Consider the following 18463-nt stretch of genomic DNA (forward strand, 5'->3'; position numbering starts at 1 on the left):
TGAACTCCATGCAGTTTTTAAGGATGCTGGGAGAAAGCATCCCAGCCTGAAATCCCGGGAAAATGCGGGCTTGCCTGGCAGGAGGTACCAGGACACCTCGTGGCACGGGGACACAGGCTGCCAGCATGGTGAGAGCTGCTGTGGGGGTCCAGGCGGCTGCTGGGTTTGGGTGGGATGACGGGGTCTGTGGTGCTGGTGGGAGGGGGAGTTTTGGGTTTAGTGGCACTCACCTCGCAGGGTAATAGCAGTCCTCAGAGTGGAGCCAAGGCTCTTGCCTGGGGGAGAGCATCATGCCCTCGGTGCGTTGCTTGCACCAGTGCTGGCAGCAGCACATGAGCAAGGAGGGTCGCAAAGGCTGTGCTCGAAGCCAGGCTGTGTCGTGTCCTTTATCATCGCTGGTTTCTGGTCTCAGTCCTGTGGGTGCCAGTTCAGCATCACTCAGTGAGGCTTTGGGGGTGATCATTTTTTTTCCCAGTGTGTCATTTCCGCAGGCTTTGCGAGGAGAAGGAATTCAACTGCAAACTTAGACTGGGCGGTCCTGTCCCCTGGAAAGGATGTGCTGGGACCAGGGTGAGATGAGGATGGCAAAGCTGTGACATTCTTCTGAAACAGGACAGAAAAAGTCCGCCCTCATCCCCAGCTCCACTGCTTTCCATCCCAGGTTCTCACTACTCCCTCCATCTCCTGGCACCAGGTTTAAACACCCCATGGGTCCCTTCTGGGCTTACACACGCCTGTCTCAGGGCAGAACCTTGAGACACCTCCCGTCCCTCCCTGCCTAATTCCTTGGGGTGATGACCTGCCGGCAGCCCTGGGGCTCAGAGCTGGACAAACCAACTTGGTTTTGTTCATCCCTGGCACCGGCAGCGTCGTTACCCCAGGGTACCTGGGCATGGTGGGTCGCACGCCACCCACAGTTCTTGCAGTGCCCATGTGCTGGGACGTCAGCAGGCTTTTCCCCCTTCTCAGGTAGCTGAGATGTCACAGGGGCTGATGCAGGTGGAGGAAGCAGCAAAACTGGGCAGTTCCCTGATTATGATGGGCCAGAAATGCTGGATTCAAAGGCAGATCATAGATGAAAGCTGCTTGCACTCGTATATGCATCTATAGGCGCAGCATTCAGAGCTACCTCAGCATTTCTTTTTAGTAAGAACAGGCATTTTCCAAACTTTCAGGGCACCACAAATTTCCTGTGGCATCTGCAGGATGCTGGGCAGTAGGGATGACAAGTGCAACTACCCGGTGGTCGAATGGCTGCTTGTCAGGCAGGGAGAGGTGAAAGGAAAACAGCCCAGGCCAGGAGATGTCATGAGATTTTAGTCATTTTAAAATTGAGATCCCTGCCTCAGGATATCTCCTGCCACCTGAACATCCTCTGATGTGGCACTCGGAGCTGCCTGTCAGTCTGTGCAGGGCTCCAGCCAACTCTTTAGGGGTTGCTGCTGTTCCTGGGATGGTGTCTCCAGTAGGAAGATGTGGATTTGTTGTATGCCAGCTGCCCATGGGGAATACAGATGTGCTGGAAGATGCTTGCAAGAAACGCCATAGTCAGCTACATGCTACATTGTCTGGCTGGTTGAGCTTCATGGTTAAAGGCAGCCCAAGAACTGCAGGACTTGAAAGATGTTGAAGCTTGTGGTGTTGCAGTAAGGTTCCTGAGCAGCCCCAAAGCCCCTTTTTACTCCAGAGCCCTCGTTCGCTCTCAAACTCAACCCAGCGGTGGCAAGCCAGGAGCAGGATCCTCTGGGCTGTGCCTGAGCAGTGGTGGGACGTACAGCCAGGCTGATCTCCACGTGCGGATGGAGCCGAGAGCTCAGGCTGCAGGATCTGGGGCTCTTGGTTTGTATTTTGGCTATTTCTTTCCTAGGTTTGTTCCGCTGGAACACTGACTGGGTTGTGGAGTGGGTACAGGGCTTGTTTTGTTTTTTTTTTTTAAGTTCTTCTGGGCTCTGTGCTGAGAACCCAACAACCTTGGAGGCTGTGGAGATGCTTGGGAAGCCTGGGCACCCACAGCAGCTGCCAGCACCACGGAACACTTCTTGTGGCCTTTGTTCAAGGTCAGGGCTATATCATGAGCTGGTCAGCAAGTGGTTAAACCCTTTCTGGCCCACTGCGAGCAGAATGCACTTACTGATGCTGCCTGCAGCCCTGGCTAGGTTTCTGCTGAGCCTGCAATGCTCCTTACACCCAATGTGAGTGCTGGGGTCTTGCTCAGCCTGCACCCCAACTCCTCTCTCCCAGAGGGTCATGGGGTGTGTGTACCTGAAGAAAGGCATGAGGGATGTAGGAGAAAACGCGGGTCAGTGTGTTTTAGAGCAGTTGTTCGGGCAGTGGAGTGTGCTGAGAGCTGCGTGCGATCTCCTGCAAACCGCTGCGTGCAGAGCAGCCCCTGGCCCGCTGCCTGGAGGGGACGGGTGGGCAGAGGCTGGCTGGGCAGTGATGGCATCTGCCAGCTGTGCACATCTGGCAGGGAGCCTGGGGATGCCTCTCTGTCCCTCCTGGGCAAAAGAGGGGCCACTGTTGCCCCAGCACAATCCTATTTTCTTCCTGGTGATGTCTGGAGAAGTATATCCTCCTGGATGAGGCTGTCTCTTTGCCATGCTGCTGGTGTGCTGGTGCTGGGTTTCTGGGGCAGGACAGACCTGCCCAGAGCCAGAGCTGATGTCTGAGCAATGCATCTTCATTTATATTTGTTTTCTAGAGCTGGACCTCCCTGATCTTGCCTATGTCTTGCTCCTATGCTGTGTGTTGCTTGAGGCGGCTTCTGCAAAGCTCTACTCTCGGCCGTGCACAGGATGGGTGGCAGCCCAAGGGCAGGCTGTGGGTGGGAAGGGGCTGACCAGCAGCTCTGGGATGGGCTGTGCCCCCCAGTTTGCAAAGTACCAGTGCAGAAACGCTGTCGTCTCCGAGTTGCTTAGTGGGAGCAGTTCTGGATTGGATGGATACTTATAAGGATTCCTCTGTAGTAGAGGAATTTATGCAGTTTCTTTACAGGCTGCACACGAAAGGGGACATCTGGGGCTGCCACATGCCAAGGAATGCCCAGCTCATAGGTTACTTGCACGAAGTCTTTTGCTCGGGACATTTTTGGGTGTCACACCCATACAGTGGCTGTTACCTGGGCAGGAGGATTTGTTGTCCCCACCAATTCCCTTCCATTAAGTGTAGAACTGAGAATTAGTCTCAAAAAGCTCTGACAGCTCAATTTGCAGACCTGCCTTCTGCTTCCAGGCATGCTCCTGAACGTGGCGCATGGGGCAAAAGCCGAGGTACAGCTTAGGGAGGGAGGCACATGCTGCAAAGCAGGGCTCTGTGAAGGTCCGTTGCGTGCGTCCTGGCCTGCCTCCTGTTAAAATACAGGGGGGGTGGTCAGAAACGAGCTTGCACTGCCAGCGTTGTGAGGAGGCAGCTCTGAGCCCAAACCTGCAGGTGCTGGAGGGACTGGTGGAGGAGGACCCCGCTCCATCCCTGCAAAAAGGGACTTTGCAGCTGCCTTGGGAGTGGGAAGGTCTGGGGGCGGATGGATGAAGCGCAGAGTCGTCCGTGCAGCTGGAGGGGCTGGTTTGGAGGGGATTGTGCTGCCCGGGGGGACTGAGCCGGGCTGCGGCTAGCTGGCTCCCCGTGGGCACGCTGCCAGTCCCTCCTGTGCCGCAGCCTCTCGCCTGCTCCTCTCTGCCCATCGGCCGATGCTCTCGGCGGCTTGCTGACTGCAGCAGCGTCCTTGCAGCTCTCCCAGGACCCGGGTTTAGGTGTGTGTGTGGGGAGAGCAGGGTTCGGTGTGAGGGAGGGTGGGAGAGCAGGGTGCCAGCGGAGGGGGAAGGTGACTGCTCGGTGTTGGGTGCATGTGGGTGCATGAGTTTCTGCCCTAGGCAGTCTCCCCTGCGCAACCCCTTTCTATCCCTGCCATCTCTCAGTCCTGGAGACTCGGGTGACGGGCTTTTCCCAGCCAGGGTGATGAGCTGTCTGATGCTCAGGGAGGGTGCAGTGTTGCGGCTCCCTCTCTGTCCTGTGGGTTCCAGCACCTCCAGCACCCCACTGACCCAAAGGGGCCCTGGGGAGGAGGAGGGCACTGCTGGGAGAGCTGCTCCTCCTGCAGTCGAAGGGTTATTTTCCCAACCCCAGAGCCGGGACAGTGTGCTCGTCTTGGTGAGACACTTAAAGAAAGCTGGCGTTCTTTTTGCTTTGGGGGTGGTTGCCTGTGCCATGGGATCAGTTTCCTTGAAGGCAGCTGGGCTGCGGCAAGCGCTGCTGTGGTGCTTCTCTGGGGGTGCCACTGCTTTACCCGTGCTGCTGGCCCTGCTCCTGTGCCGTGCTGCCTTGCCCCTCGCTGGCCCCACACCTGGCCGCTGCAGCGTGGCTGCTCGTACCAGGCTCGCTTCTCAGAAGGCATCTCTTGCCATCTGCTGGGGCAGAAACATGCTTGCTGAGGACATGAGTGATTCTCTGATGAAGAGGCAGCTTCAGGGCAGCCGCTTCTTTGCCCCTTTTGCAGCTGCTGGGTACCACCCGGGATGTGCGTGCACCAGAGCATCGCAGTCCATCGCCGGCCTGTGCTCCCCACGCTCTCTGGAGAGCAGAGCTGCCTATGGCTGCTGTACCTGCTTTGCGGTGCCTTTGCAATCTGGGTTGGACACCAAAACTAATTAATCTAATTACAGCCCAGAGTGCTACATCCACATCCTATTACAGTTTCCTTTGACTCGATCCTTTACATTCCCAGTTTAACCAAGTTGGTGCACTGGGGTGCTCCATCCTGGAGACGGTCCCATTTCCAAATGGGGTCAGACAGACCTGTGAGGAGAGAGAAGGATGCTTCTCTGGGGCTGATGTGGGAAGTCTCCAGCGTTTTTGCCAGCTGCTGGCTCACACTGGCCCAGTTTGTCCATCGGGCTGTGAGATGTCACATCCTAAATGTGGCATATGGAGCTTGGGCTAAAACTATCTCTTTTCTGGCCTAAAGGATGAAAACACCACTTGAATGCTGCAGAAAGCACGCAAGTACTGCATGGGTTTGCTTAATCACGTGGCTGATGGAGAACAGCCACCTCTGTCTGCCTGGTGTGCCTGTGTCCTGTCCCTCTCTGCTGCTGATAGGATCACAGAATGCCCTGAGCTGGGAGGGACCCACAAGGCTCACTGAGCCCAGCCCCCGTCCCTGCACAGGACACCCCAAATTCACACCGTGTCTCTGAGGGCCGTGTCCAAGTGCTTCTGGAACATCGCCAGGCTGGTGCCGTGATGCCTCCCTGGGGAGCCTGTTCCAGGGCTTCACCACCCTCTGGAGCAAGAGCCTTTCCCTAATGCCCAGCCTAACCCTCCCCTGGCCCATCTCCCTGCCATTCCCTCGGGCCCTGGCGTTGGGCACCAGAGAGCAGAGACCAGCCCTGCCCCTCCTCCCCCCCTCGGGAGGGAGCTGCAGAGCGCCATGAGGGCTGCCCTCGGCCTCCTCTGCTCCAGCTGAACAAACCCAGGGACTCCAGCCGCTCCCCGTACGGTTTCCCCTCTAAACCCTTCCCCAGCCCCGTGGCCCTCCGGGACACTCTCTGGTACCTTTATACCCCCAATGTCCTGCGGCGCCCAACGCTGCCCACAGCACTCGGGGTGAGGCCGCCCCAGCGCGGGGCAGAGCGGGACAATCCCCCCCCTCGCCCGGCTGCGATGTGGGGCTCGGTGCCCCCCAGGGCATGGTTGGCCCTCTTGGCTGCCAGGGCACGCTGGTGGCTCGTGTTCAGCCTGCCACAGACCAGAGCCCCCAGGTCCCCGCAGAGCTGCTCTCCAGCCCCTCGTGCCCCCGTCTGTCTGTACAGCCAGGGCTGCCGCGCCCCTGGGGCAAAACCCGGCACTTGCCCTTGTTAAGCTCCATACGGTTGGTGACTCCCAGCTCTCCGGCCTGCCCAGGTCCCTCTGCAGGGCCTCTCGCCCTCGAGAGTGTTAGCAGCATCCCAATTTTGTGTCATCAGCAAACTTAATTAGTATTCCTTCCATTCCTGCATCCAAGTCACTTATGAAGACACTAAAGAGTACCAGCCCCAAGACGGATCCCTGGCCACCAGCCTAATGTAACCCCATTTACTGTGACCCTTTGAGCCCAACCCACCAGCCCATTGCTCACCCACTGCGTTACGTGTTTATCCAGCTGTGTGCTGGGCATTTTGTCCAGGAGGATACTGTGAGAGACAGTATCGAAAGTTTTACTGAAATCCAGAGAGATTACATCGACTGGCCTCCCTTGGCCAGCTAGATGGGTGGCCTTGTCATAGAAAGAAATTAAGTTCGTTAGGCAGGACTTTCCCCTCATGAACCTGTGCTGGCTGGGACCAATGACTGCGTTGCCTTTCAGGTATTTTTCGATAACTCCCAGAATAATCTCCATAGTTTCGCCAGGCACAGAAGTGAGACTGACGGGCCTGTAGTTACCAGGTTCATCCCTGTTGCCCTTCTTGAAGATTTTGTTTGCCCACTTCCAGTCAACCGGGACCTTTCTAGATTCCCAACATCCTATTGGGATCCTGTAGATATTGTAGGTGGTGGCCTGAGGTGTCCTCGCCCAAGGTCCATGGCGGCAGTTCCCAGGGTGCCCTCCTCACTCTTGTCCTCCCCCTGTCTTTCAGATGTCCTGCAGTAACCTGGCACCCTGCAGAAGGACCTGCCTGCCTTAGCCAGCCCATTGTCCCAAGCATTCTGCTGGCGATGGCCTCATTGTCCCAGTGAGCAGCAGAAGGACAAGGACAAGGACTGAGTCCCCCCAGGAGAGCCATGGAGGCCCCCTTGGACGTGCCCGTAGGGAACCTCATTGATTTTGATGCTGAAACACCCACCTGCATCCCCTCGGAGCCCTCCCCTCCCGCTGCTCCCAGCGGCAACGGGTGCCTGGGGGATGAGGGGGACGCAGCTGGGGAGGAGAGCGATGCCACCGAGTCAGCAGACAGCGAGAACGACATGGGTGACTCTCCCAGGCTCTGGGGTGGCTACCGCCGCTCCTCCTCCAACGAGTCCTTCTCCTCCAGCCAGAGCACCGAGTCGGCCCGGGACGAGGCGACGGCTGAGCGCCGGGAGTTCATGCGGCACTACGTGGAGAAGATCTTCACCGGGGGGTGAGCGAGCGGGGCCGGCCAGCACCGCCGAGCCTGCTGCCAGGGGACATCCTGCGGGATGCGATCTGGCTGCTTTCCCACTCCGGGAGCATCGGTTTGTGTCCTTCCCCGTGCTTGGCTAATGCAGCTTGTTGCTCTCCACCGTAACACAGCATTGGAGCTAAGGGGGGGATGTGGGGTCTCACTTGCACCCCTCTCTTGGGCATGCTCCAGCTCATCTTTCACCCCCAGCTTCCCTCCCGTCTTCTTTCTCCCCTTTCCCATGCTGGGGTCTTGCCATGGCGGGGGTCCCCAGCTCCTCTCCCCTGCTGGGCATCTCTGCTGCTGCCTGTACAAATGTCAGCAGCTTGTGCATGCCCTGGGACTCCACAGCAGCCCCCGGCTTCCCCCCCAGCTCTGCATCCCCCCCAGCTCCCATCGCTGTGGTCTCCATAACGCCGCGGCTCAGCGTGTCAAGCAGGATTGAGCAAACCGAGCATGACGAGCAGCAACAGGGCTTGTTTTCGCTCTGGGGCAGAGTGCCTGTCTCTGGAGCTCAGCTTCTGCTTGGGCTGTCCTTGGCTCTTCCCTTCTCCCTCTCCCTTTGGTTTCCCCCCTGCCAGGGAGGAACAAAAGAGCAGTGTGAGCTGGAGGGTGACAACATGGATGCTTCCTTCCCCTCTTCCTCTGCCTTCCTCCCAGCGTTGCAGCACCAGGACGCTCCTGCCAAGAGGGATGACGTGGGGGCTGGCTGGATAGGGGATGCCAGCCACATCCTCAACTTTAATAGTTTTTTTTTTCTTTTTCCCCATTTCAGAGAGGATTTGGACCAAGAAGAGAAGGCCAGGTTTGGTGAGCTCTGCAGCGGCGAGGATGGGAAGGGCAGGGAGTGGTTTGCGAGATATGTGAGCGCCCAGGTAAGGAGAGGGATGGGCAAAGGAGCAGTGATCCTGTACCGGGGCTTTGCAGCAGCCTGGGCTGGAGGCTTAGGCCACGGGAATTTAGCAATGGCCCTAAGCAATATCTTTGGAGGGCAGGAACTCTGGGAAAAAGAGGAACTTTAGGACAGGGAGATACAGAAGTGGATAAATGCATCTTGAGGCAGTTAAACATGTGCTTGTTGCAATGTGGGAGAAAAGTCATCTGTTTTATTTAAAATGAAATCCCATCAGCACTCAGAAACATCCTATTCTCTAGAAAAACAATTCAGAGAGGCAAACCGCCGTCTCCGAGAGGGAGGCCTGACCGCCTGTGCTCTCTGCCCACCGCCCTGCGGCAGGGGGTCCCGGGGCGGGAACTGGGGTTGCCCTTGCTGCTTGCAGCAGGCAGGTGCCCCGCAGGGTTGTGCTAAACCCTGGGCTTTGTGCCTGCAGCGCTGCAACTCCAAGTGCGTCTCGGAGCAGACCTTCTACCGCCTGATGCAGTCATTCGCCCTTGTGCTGTTTGAGTAAGTTGTGGGTGTTTGGGGCTTCGTTGCAATCACCCAAAGCCCCTGAGATCAGAGTCACGGCTTGAAGGGCAGCAGCCATGAGGCTGCTTGGGTTGCCACCGCTGGGTGCCTTCACTGAATCCTCCCTCCATGTCAGGTGTCACCAGATGGATGACTTCAGCCCTGCCAAGAACCTCATGACCATGTGTTTCACCTACTACTACGTGGGTAAGAGGTGCCTGCACCCATGGGCTTTGCTTGTGCTGGAGACTGGTGGTGAAGTGTGCCCTGTGCATGGGAAGGGTGTTGGATGGGTACCCAAGCTTACGTTGGCCAACTCCAATATTGAGCAGAAAAGAGCCTCCATGGCCCACAAGCTATGCAAACCTGCCGGAGACCCTCGCTGAGGTGGTACCTCATGCTGGTGCTGGTTTGTCATTGCTTCTAGCCGGGGATGTTTGTATGTGGTGATCCCCAGATGTTCCCCAACCTTGGAGATGTGAAACCCTCAGTGCAGAAGCACCTTGGCTCATTGCTTGGTGTGTGGTGCTCACTTCTCCATGGGGAGGCTGGATATTCTATCCAAAATGGGGGGAGAATAAAGACCTACAGGAATTGGGATGGGACGGTGTCTGGGTCGTTTCTGTCTGGCTCCTGGTCTCCACAGTGTATCTTGTAGCTGGGAGCAGGTCCCCAGGAGCTGGCAGCACCCAGGACCATGGGGCTAGCTGAGCTTCTGCCATGTTGCCCACAGGCAAGACCCACGCGCTGCCCTTGGAGGCCAAGGAGAAGCCCATGGGCAGCATCGACTCGTACCTGAAGTCGGCAAACAGCTGGCTGGCGGAGAAGAAGGACATCGCAGAGCGGCTGCTGAAAAACACGTCAGCCAAGACAGAGAATGTTAAAGGCTTCTTCGGGGGCCTGGAGACCAAACTGAAGGGTCCTACCACCAAAAAGAATGAGTGGGTACCCCTCCATTGGGTGGGCAGGTGGTTGTAACACGACCAAGCCAGAAAACTCCTGGGTGTAAGGCCAGTATGAACCAGGGGTTATCATGGCCATGGGAAGACGGTCTCTAGCCTGATCCCAATGACTTCGGTCATTGGGCGTCTCATGGTCTGGGAGTCCCGTGTCCCTTGGGCATGGAGATATGTGGTTCTAGGAGATGGTGCTCTTGATTTGTGGTCTTCTGCATCATCTCTGTACTGGGTCCAACTGGGATGGACATCACAGTCTCTCGGCCACCTTTCTGGCCCTGGGGACAGTGGGTCTTTCAAATGAAGGTGCTCCCCCCACCACGGGGGGCTTTGCTGCATGGGCTGTCAGGGGGACAGGCTTTTCGGGACCTGACGCTAATTTCTGTGCCACAGCGAAGGTGAGGACAAACCAAAGGAGAAGCTGAAGAAGACGGGTGAGTGGAGCCAGCATTGCTGAATTAGGCATGGTCAAGGCATCTCTGGGGAAGGAGTGAGGACTGCGAGTGGTATGAGATGCCTGGCATTCTCAGAGGTGTGGGGTGGGGAGAAGGGCAAGAGGGACTGGTGCTGTCTCCTCTGAGCTCCTAAAGAAGTGCTCCAAAAGAGCTTCACAGCCCCTTGCTTTGGAGCAATCTCAGCCCTTGTCCCATCTTGTGGCATCTTGTCCTCAGTGGCACCAGGTTGCAGAGGTTTGGGCATCCACCACCCCTGAGCCTTCGTGCTGCTCCAGTTGCCACCCTGGTAGCCACATGTGCTGCCGAACCAGAGGTCCAGTTGCTCAAGCATCCTCCTGGGACATCCAAAACTCCTCTTCATGTTGTTGGGGATGATTATTTGGTTTGCAGACTTTGCCCTCACAGCTGCTTGGATGCCGAGCTTTGGGGGACGGGGGGCACAAAGTCTGTGCGTGGGTGGGAAGGTGGGAGTTATCCAGGCCTCAGCATGTAACTGTGTGTCCCCACAGTTTCTGTGCAGAGCCCAGAGGAGGAGAAGAAAGGGGAGAAGATCTACCTGTACATGCACCTCAAGCAGCAGCCAATCTGGTAAAGCCTGCCCGGGGCGAGCTGGCTCCTGCCAGGCATTGGCCTCCCCAGGGGGAGGGGATTTGTCCTTGCCCACACATTCCCCAGAATTTCATGAGTGCTTTTAAGCTGCTGCTGCCCCTAAAAAGACCTGACCGTGGTTTTTGCACAGCCCTTGTGCTAACAAGAGTGTGTTTGCAGACACACAAGGAGCTGGTCCACAAATGGACCAAATCTGCCCGATTTGCTTAGCCCACTCTGGAATCATCGCTTTGGCCCTGGAAGGGGTCTGGGGGAGATGGGGGGTGGCTGTCCCCAACACCTCCCTCCCTCCCTGCAGGCACAACCTGCGGTTTTGGAATGCTGCCTTCTTCGACGCCGTGCACTGTGAGCGAAGGAAGAGGTCCCCCACCACCAGGTAGGACATGTCCCCGTGGGAAGAGGAGACGCCGTGTCCCCTCCAGCCCCCGGCATTCCCCTCTGCTGCTAACAGCCCTAAGCATTTCTGATCATGGGGAAACGCTCTGCTTTCCACCCCTGATTGCAAAACTGCCGGGGCCACTGGGCTCCGGGCTGGGCAGGCGAGCAAGGGAAATAATCCCTTTCCTCGGCCAGGCAGACGCGCATCTTCTTAAGGATTTGGGAGCAGGAAGGCGATGTGCATCCTCTTAGGGATTTGGAAGCATGAAGGTTCTCCTGCTTATTTTGTGTTGCTTTTGCAAGTCCCAGAAGTATGTCCAGAAAACCCAGCCAGGATTCAGGCTGTTGATGCTTAGTTTGCAAGCAGATCTGGGAAAAAGTGCTTGGTGCAGCTCTTTGGGGAGGTGCAGCGGATGGGGAGGGGATGCCCTGGGTCCTGGCTGTCCCCGGGAGGGCTGTGGAAGTGCTGCCAGTGCAGTGTGGGGACCGACCCCAGGCAGCCAGCAAGGATGAGAGCTGGACACAGCAGTGTGGTCGGCCCCGAGGGCTGGGAGGGTAAGGATAAACCCTGCAAAGGGAAGGGGCTGCTTGTTTTGGAGGGTGGCTCTGTGCAGGGAGCATCTGGGTGCTCAGGCATGGGGACACCATGGGATGCAAGGGCGGGAGAAACGCTCGCCAGGCTCATGCCCATCTCCTGCTTTCTCATGGACCTGCCGCAAGGGCTCGAGCAATTCACCTCTCTCTTGACTGCAGTTTCACCCCTCCAAAGCCAGACCGTCCCGCTGCGAGTCTGTGCTTTGAGGCCTTGAGTTCTTGGGGTGAGAGTTGTTGAGCTTGGAGCATTTGAACAGCCCCTTTTCTGAGCAGCGATGGCAATTCTTGAAGCAACCAGCCCTTCTGCATCCTCCCCAAACCCGAGCTAATCCAAGGCAGCCCTGGCTCACACCGCGGGATGCTCTGCCAGGCTCAGAGCACCGATCAATCTCTGCTTTCCCCTTTATTGCTTTTCTTTTTTTCCAAGAAAGCCACTGAAAGAACCTATTGAACAGTAATGTAACCATAACTGCATTTGCTTTGATTAAGCCCCAAATTAGCAGCAGCAAATGTCTCACAAGGACATATGCCACCGGCAGCTGCTCTGCTCCAAGTGCCTTTCTCAATTAATCTGATGGCTGAGTCTGCCTCCGCCGCAGAAACGAAGGAGCTTCGGGAGCTGCAGCCTGGAATACTCCGAGTATCTCAGGGGGGTTGGAAGGTGGTGGTGACCCCCCCGCCAATCCTCTGGAGTGGATAATGGAAGCCACTGGGTGAACGGGGATGCTGCTTGCTGGACTGAGGATTAGAAACCCTGGCAGGAGGAGTTGGTTGGTGAGGGCTGCCATCCCAAGGGCTGGGTTTGAAACGCCAGGGATAGTACTTGACCGTGGCAGGCGTCTGCAGGGTCTGTGGTGATGGGTTTGTGATGGTGACCATCTCTGTGGGGTGGCCAGGATGTTGCTGGGGTGGCCGGGCTTCGTCCTTCCAGGGCTGCAGTGAGAGCTGGGGAGGTTTTTTCTCCTCTTGGTGGGGAGGGCAGGGATGGGGGAAGGAATCAGAACTAAACTCCTCTTTTTCTCTCTTTCCTCTCTGCCTCTAACGACCTTCTTCCATCTCTTCTTCTCTCCTTTCCCCTCCATCCCTCTGTCTTGCATGATCTTTCACGCACCACTTTTGTCGGCCCCGTTTCTGCTGCCACTCCAGAGGGGACGCTGGGGAGGAAGAGGAGAAGAGGTGTGTCTGTCCCCGTACTTCGGTGCATTAGTGTCCAGAGGCCGACGCTCACTTCAGGTCCAAATCCTGCCCTGGGGAGGGGGATAACGTGTTTCAGGGGGGCTCTCAAAGGCCATTCTCCACCACAAAGGAATGGCCATCGGAGGTTTGACTTCATGTGCATCACCACCTCAAAAGGGCCAGAAAGGTTGAGATTGGTTCTGCTTTAATGCGGCTTTTTAAAAAGAAACCTGACCGGTTTCAAGCTGTGATATTTTACTGTGGGAATCAGGTACCCAGCTGCTGGGGAAGCCAAGGGCTTGTACAGGGAACGGTTCCCCAGGCAGGGTTTGGACATGAACTGAGTCTCTTCGTGGAGAAAGCATCCCCCTCTCCTGTCCTTCCCGCTTGCTCCTGGCTTCTGCTGCCGCGTAGATGTGCCGAGGATCCTTTGCCAGCTGCAAAAGCTGGTCCTTCTATTTTTTTTTTAAAGGCACTCTTGTGCTGCCATCCCTAGATAAAAAGAAAAATGCAAACAGGGCTGCATGTCGCGATGGCGAGCGCGTCCTCCGGGCTGCAAAGCTCAAAAGCAGCCGCATCCATCCATGCTCCCAGCTGGAATTGGGGAGCAGGGAGAGTCATTGCCCTGTTGCCGGAGCGTGGGATATTCGATCTTGGAGCAAATCACTTGAAGTGATGGCACCAGCAAGAGGATGAGGGCTCTTTGAAGCCTGGCAGGAAATCTTCCACGTGGCTAAGGCATGCACCGACAGCTAGATAACTTAAATATTGCTCAGACAGAGCATTGCTCAGGTTAGCTGTGCGGGGTGAAATGCTGCTGCTGAAAGATGAGCGATGCCAAGCGGCCAAAGCCACGTCTCACCAGCATGGTTCTCGCCACTGCCCTGCCGCGGCGAGGCTTTCCTGGGTACCCTGAAATACAGGCAAGGTGTTAGCACAGCCCGTGGGGTTACGCACCCCTGCGCCTGCCCCGCCGTGCCGCTATAAAGATCAAAGTGTTTGAGTAATGCCACATGTGGGCTTTCCCCCTTCCCAGGTATGTTACTCCTGACTAACAAGCCAGAAGCACAGCAAATTTTTCTTGGGCACTTTGATATATTTTTTTCCTCCCCTTCCTCCCTCAAAAACATAAAAAGGCAGGAAAAAAATAGTTACAAATATGCTTCTTCTGTAAGTGGGCCAGTGAGTCCTGTGAAGCTTTGCTTCCAGATTTCAAAGCCCCTTAATTTGATTCTTTTTTCTTTTTAACCTCCAGGTTTGGATGTGGTTTTTATTTGCCATCGTAAGATTTACCTGGGAGAAATTATACCTTTTTTTTTTTTTTAATCCCTTTAAACGTATATAAGTTTCCAGAGCCCTATAAATATAGCAGCTACCCCTGGAGACCAAAGGCTCAGCCCAGCAGCTTTCTCACGCCCGGTCTGGGCTGACTTGCGTGAGAACAGGCTCCCCTTTGTGGGGTTGGCCTGACTGAGCACTCATCCTTTTCCAGTTTGAGCAACACGAAGGTGCACTGGGGCTGAGCTAACATGACTGAATTTACTGCAAGACACCCTTCTTCCCAGTGCTGTTTTCACCCGACACAGCTCCTCCAATCCCACTCAGCGTGCCGGCGAGCTACCGCGAGCTGCAAGCCTGCGGTCGCTCCTGGTGTTCTCTTCCTTCTCCTCCATAGAGCTATTCTTCTTCTACCTATCCCTGTTTTTCCTTGCTTTTCCTGCTCTTATCCTTGGCTGTAACCTCACCTGACTTCTCAGAAGGGGGCTGGCTTCACCCTGGAGCTGTAGTTTCCCTGGCGTGCATGCACTGAGCCCCCCCGCCACCACCTGAGCGTTGCACCACCGTAGTGATATTTCCATGACACAGGCTTTATTCCCAAAGACCTGCAAATGGGACACCTGGATGGAGACTCCTGCCACTGCCTAGACTTGGTTGCAAACATCTAGAGCTTAAAAACCCTTCCTTTAAGGCAATGCTGCGGTTGCATTTGCCAGGGAGCCAGAGTGGAGCCAAAGCATCCTCAGGGCAGTGCTGTGATTCCAGACTTCAGCCCCCAAATGGGGCCGTGGGGAGGGGTATGGGAGCCCCCCATGCTGTCGGAGGGGGGAGGTATGTTTGGGGAGCAGCTTCCTAGGGCCTTGGGGAGTTGAAGCCCCACTGCAGATGGGGAGAGGTGCCTGGTAGGTGGGGGCTTCAGCAGAGCCCTGCTGGGACGGCCATCCCCAAGAGCTGAAACCCCCCTGCTTCTCGCTTGTCCCCCCTGCTGAAATGATGGCATCAAAGGTGAGAGACATGAGCTCTGTGCTGGAGAGGCCAATGTTATTTCCTAGCTCTTAATCAGGGCCTTCAGGAGAAAACTAAGGTTGAAGAAGACTTTTTCCTGGGGGGGGTCTCTTGCTTTTCCCCGGGGCAAGAGATCTGTGGATGGATGCAGGTGTGCGAGCTCATCCAGCACCGCTGGCAGGTGCTTGGTGCCCTCCTGTCCTCGGGCACCGTGGTGGCCCCGGGGAGCGGGGAGGGATGCACACAGGGGATCCCAGGGTGACGGTGGTGCCAGACGGGTTTGTGCCTTGCAGGGAGAAGTGGTGCCACATGACGCAGGAGGAGCGTGATGACAGTCTCCGCTTCAATGAGAACATCACCTTCGGGCAGCTGGGGTGAGCAGGGCTCCGGGACCATCCCTCCTGCAGCCGGGCTCCCTGGTGTCTCCTCGCCAGCTGTGGGTGGGATACCTTACAGATGTTCTGGGGACATCTGTTATGGTGCAGAGGATGCTTGACGCTTCTTCCCAGGACCTGCTCCTGTCCCTTACATTGCAAATCTGGGCACTGCAGGGACCTAGCATGGTCTCCCACAGCCAAGTGTCATCCCAGCACCTGCTACAAGGGGCTGCAGAGAGGAAGAGGAAGGTGGGGAGAAGAAAGAGCAGCCTGGCCCTTCCCTCACTAAAAGCATCTCTGTCCTTCCTCAGCACCTTCATTCACAACATGCTGGCGTTCGGCCTGAACAAGAAGCTCTGCAGCGACTTTCTGAAGAAGCAGGCGACCATCGGCAATTTGGATGAAGGTAGGGGTGACACTGGGGGATGCGCACCCGCTTTGTGGGGTCCCGGAGGGATGGAGCCCGCCTGCCTGGCTGGGATGCTTCTGCACCCTCCCAGCACCCTTTTCTCTCTCCTCCACAGAGCAATACAAGCTGCTCAGCGACCACATCGAGCAGATGGCCACCGAATAACCGCCTGGCTGGCACGGCGGCGGAGAGACGGTGGCCAGAGTGGGTGGGGAGGGGAGAGAAACCCAACTCTGGGGCTACCTGAAGCCGAAGCTGGGCTACCTAAAAAAAATCAAACACACAAGCTGCAATAAAACCTGCATGATCCAAACTTTAGAGCTGCACCAGGACAGCCGGTAGAAATAGAAGCCAAACAGTCCCCCTCCTTCCCTCGCCAGACCCTCCCAGATCTATTTTCAGAGTAGACAGTCCCAAAAGTGTATTTTGTTAGTTAAAAAAAAAAAAAAAAAAAAAAGACAAAACCAAAATAACAAAAAACAAAGAGAAAAGCAAAAAGAGAGTGACTGCTGCAGCCCCCCATGTGTTTGTGGGAGCTGGACCGCCGTGTCTCCAGCTCTGCCGTGAAACACTGCCTGTTGTCTCCGGTGTTTCATAACACAATGGCAGCGAGTGCAGCGCTGCCAAATGCGTTTGCTGCTTGATGCCCTTCCGAGGCTGCCGTGGATGGTGGTAAATCCGGAGGAATCCAAGGCTGTGAGTGTCCTGCTGCCTTTCCCTGCTGGCATCTGCTTGGCGAGCAGAACGGAGGCTGGATCTGGACCAGGGATACAGGAGGTGAGGGCAGGGGCCGCATCCAGCTGCCGAGGGAAGCCACTGTTGGGGGAGAGCAGCCGACTCTGCCTCTGGTTTGACCCATCTCCCTCCGTAGTGAGGCACCGGGCGTTCGTAGCAAGTGGGTTTGCTCTGGCAAGGCGGGAGCCAGCTGCTGAGGATGGCGATGCTTGGGATATGCAGCGGCCAACGGGAGGCTTGGGGTCAGTTTGGCAGTGGTGTATCCAGAGGTGTCACCGCTGCCTGGGGACATGGGCAGTGCAGGGGCTCGCTGGGAGCAGCGATGGGGCTGGCAAAGTGCCGCTGCCTTCCTTGGTATAAGGCTCCTTGGGAGGTGGGGGGAAATCCTTCCCTTGGGAAACCTTCCCTGTGCTGCCTGTGTGGTTTTATACCTCTGGGCAGAGAGAAAACACAGTTTGCTCCACATTGTTAGCCTGGATCAGCGGGAAGAAAGCCATGGCCTTGGGTGGGACTGCTGGGAGAGGAGGCAGAGGAGCACCGCCTGAAAGCAGCTTGGGAGGAGGTAGCAAAGCAGCTGCAGGGCAATTTCCCCCTGCACCCACTCCCTGCTGCATCGTCAGCATCGGGGCTGCCGTGGGCTTGTGGCCTTTCCTGAAGCCTCCTGGCTTCCTGCAGCAGCCATGGCATTGCATTAATCACCCTCCTACCCCAGGCTGCACCTCGCTGCCCTCTCCCTTGCCAGCCCCTTCGCTCCAGCTGATCATCAATCAAACCTGAAATAGCCCTGTCTTAAGTACAACTCCTGTTCCGCTCAAGTGATGGCAGCTACCTGGTATGCAGCGTATCTGGTTTTTCCCCACAGACCTTGCATGGCATTTGCGGAGAAGCTGGGGACATCCCTGCTCTGATGGGACCTGGTCAGCTCTGTCCATGGGGTCAGAAGACCCCAGCCCCTCCAGTCCAGCACTCGGTCTCACCCCAAAAAACATTGTCCTGGAACATGAGTCCAGGTTTCAAGGGACCATCAGCCCGTTTTCCCCCGTGCTGTCAGCTGTATCCCATAAGATAAATAGCATAGCAGCGGTTTTTCCATGTAGCTCTTAGTTTCTGGTGTCATTTCCTAGCATCAAAATGATGCTTTTTCCCTAAGCTGGGCTTCCCTTGCTGCCTGCATTTTGGGAGCTCTGGCTCCTGCCAGCACGGAGCTGGGACTCTGCTCTATGCCGGGTGTCAGAGGAAGGATCAGATCCAGCACTGGCTTTCCCTTGGCCATTCCCAAATCTGGGCAGAATTAGTGAAGAGAAGATTTTGTCAGGGCCAGGGGCTGCCAGAGGGGACTAACGTGCACTTTGTGACAAACACTTTTCAGCTAGAAAGGCTGTGCTGGAGCACGAGCATCAGGCAGCTCAGCACCGAGACCTGCATCCTGGCGTATCCCATCCCCGTGGCATCCCCAACTCTGTCTCCACTCGGGCCTTCCTGAAATCCTGCTTTGTTTCTTTATTATTTTTTTTTTTCCAACATGTAAAAAAGTTCAGCAGTAAAATATATATTATTTGCATGTGTATTTTTCTAAAAAAAAAATATTAAAATAAAATAAAAAATATCTGTAAACCCTTCCCAACTGGGACTGTGTGAAGGATGGGGTGAGAGAGAGAGATTGGAATAAATTGTCTTAAAAATTACTTTCTTGCTCAGCCGTTGTCATGTGTTTTAATCAGATAGATCTTCTCCACGCTGCCTGCTTGGCCTCGATGGTCCCAGGTGCCTTCCCCAGCCCAGCCCCCCACTGGCTTCTTCCTTTTGATGACCTACTTTTTTAATAGGGAAAAATTGATGCACCTTTTAAAGAAACGTTAGTGTTTGCCCCGGAGCCAACTAGGCACACGAAGGAGGTTTAATTTTTATTTTCTTTTCCCCTGTGCGCTCAATCTCTGCCAGCCGCTGTTGATCTGACGATGAAGCTGG

General features: G+C 56.0%; 1 protein-coding gene across 8 annotated transcripts in view; it reads left to right on the top strand.

Moving 5' to 3' along the window:
- KIAA0513 (KIAA0513 ortholog) overlaps positions 1-18180 on the top strand; it is a 30108-nt gene extending 11928 nt beyond the window's left edge. For 5 of the 8 annotated variants that reach the window (XM_075101217.1, XM_075101218.1, XM_075101216.1 and 2 more), the window contains exons 2-12: positions 6612-7094; positions 7891-7990; positions 8447-8520; positions 8660-8730; positions 9257-9464; positions 9873-9913; positions 10444-10522; positions 10842-10919; positions 15268-15348; positions 15663-15757; positions 15876-18180. In XM_075101217.1, the coding sequence (XP_074957318.1) occupies positions 6757-7094; positions 7891-7990; positions 8447-8520; positions 8660-8730; positions 9257-9464; positions 9873-9913; positions 10444-10522; positions 10842-10919; positions 15268-15348; positions 15663-15757; positions 15876-15925 (1215 nt within the window). In that variant the 5' untranslated portion in view covers positions 6612-6756 and the 3' untranslated portion in view covers positions 15926-18180. Of the gene's footprint in view, positions 1-6611; positions 7095-7890; positions 7991-8446; positions 8521-8659; positions 8731-9256; positions 9465-9872; positions 9914-10443; positions 10523-10841; positions 10920-12661; positions 12692-15267; positions 15349-15662; positions 15758-15875 lie in introns of all 8 variants that reach the window. The other 3 variants (XM_075101214.1, XM_075101215.1, XM_075101213.1) reach the window with 1 other exon arrangement.
- Positions 18181-18463: the final 283 nt, after the last annotated feature.

The sequence above is a fragment of the Phalacrocorax aristotelis genome, chromosome 8 (genome assembly GCF_949628215.1).
Source record: "Phalacrocorax aristotelis chromosome 8, bGulAri2.1, whole genome shotgun sequence".
NCBI classification, from domain to species: domain Eukaryota; kingdom Metazoa; phylum Chordata; class Aves; order Suliformes; family Phalacrocoracidae; genus Phalacrocorax; species Phalacrocorax aristotelis.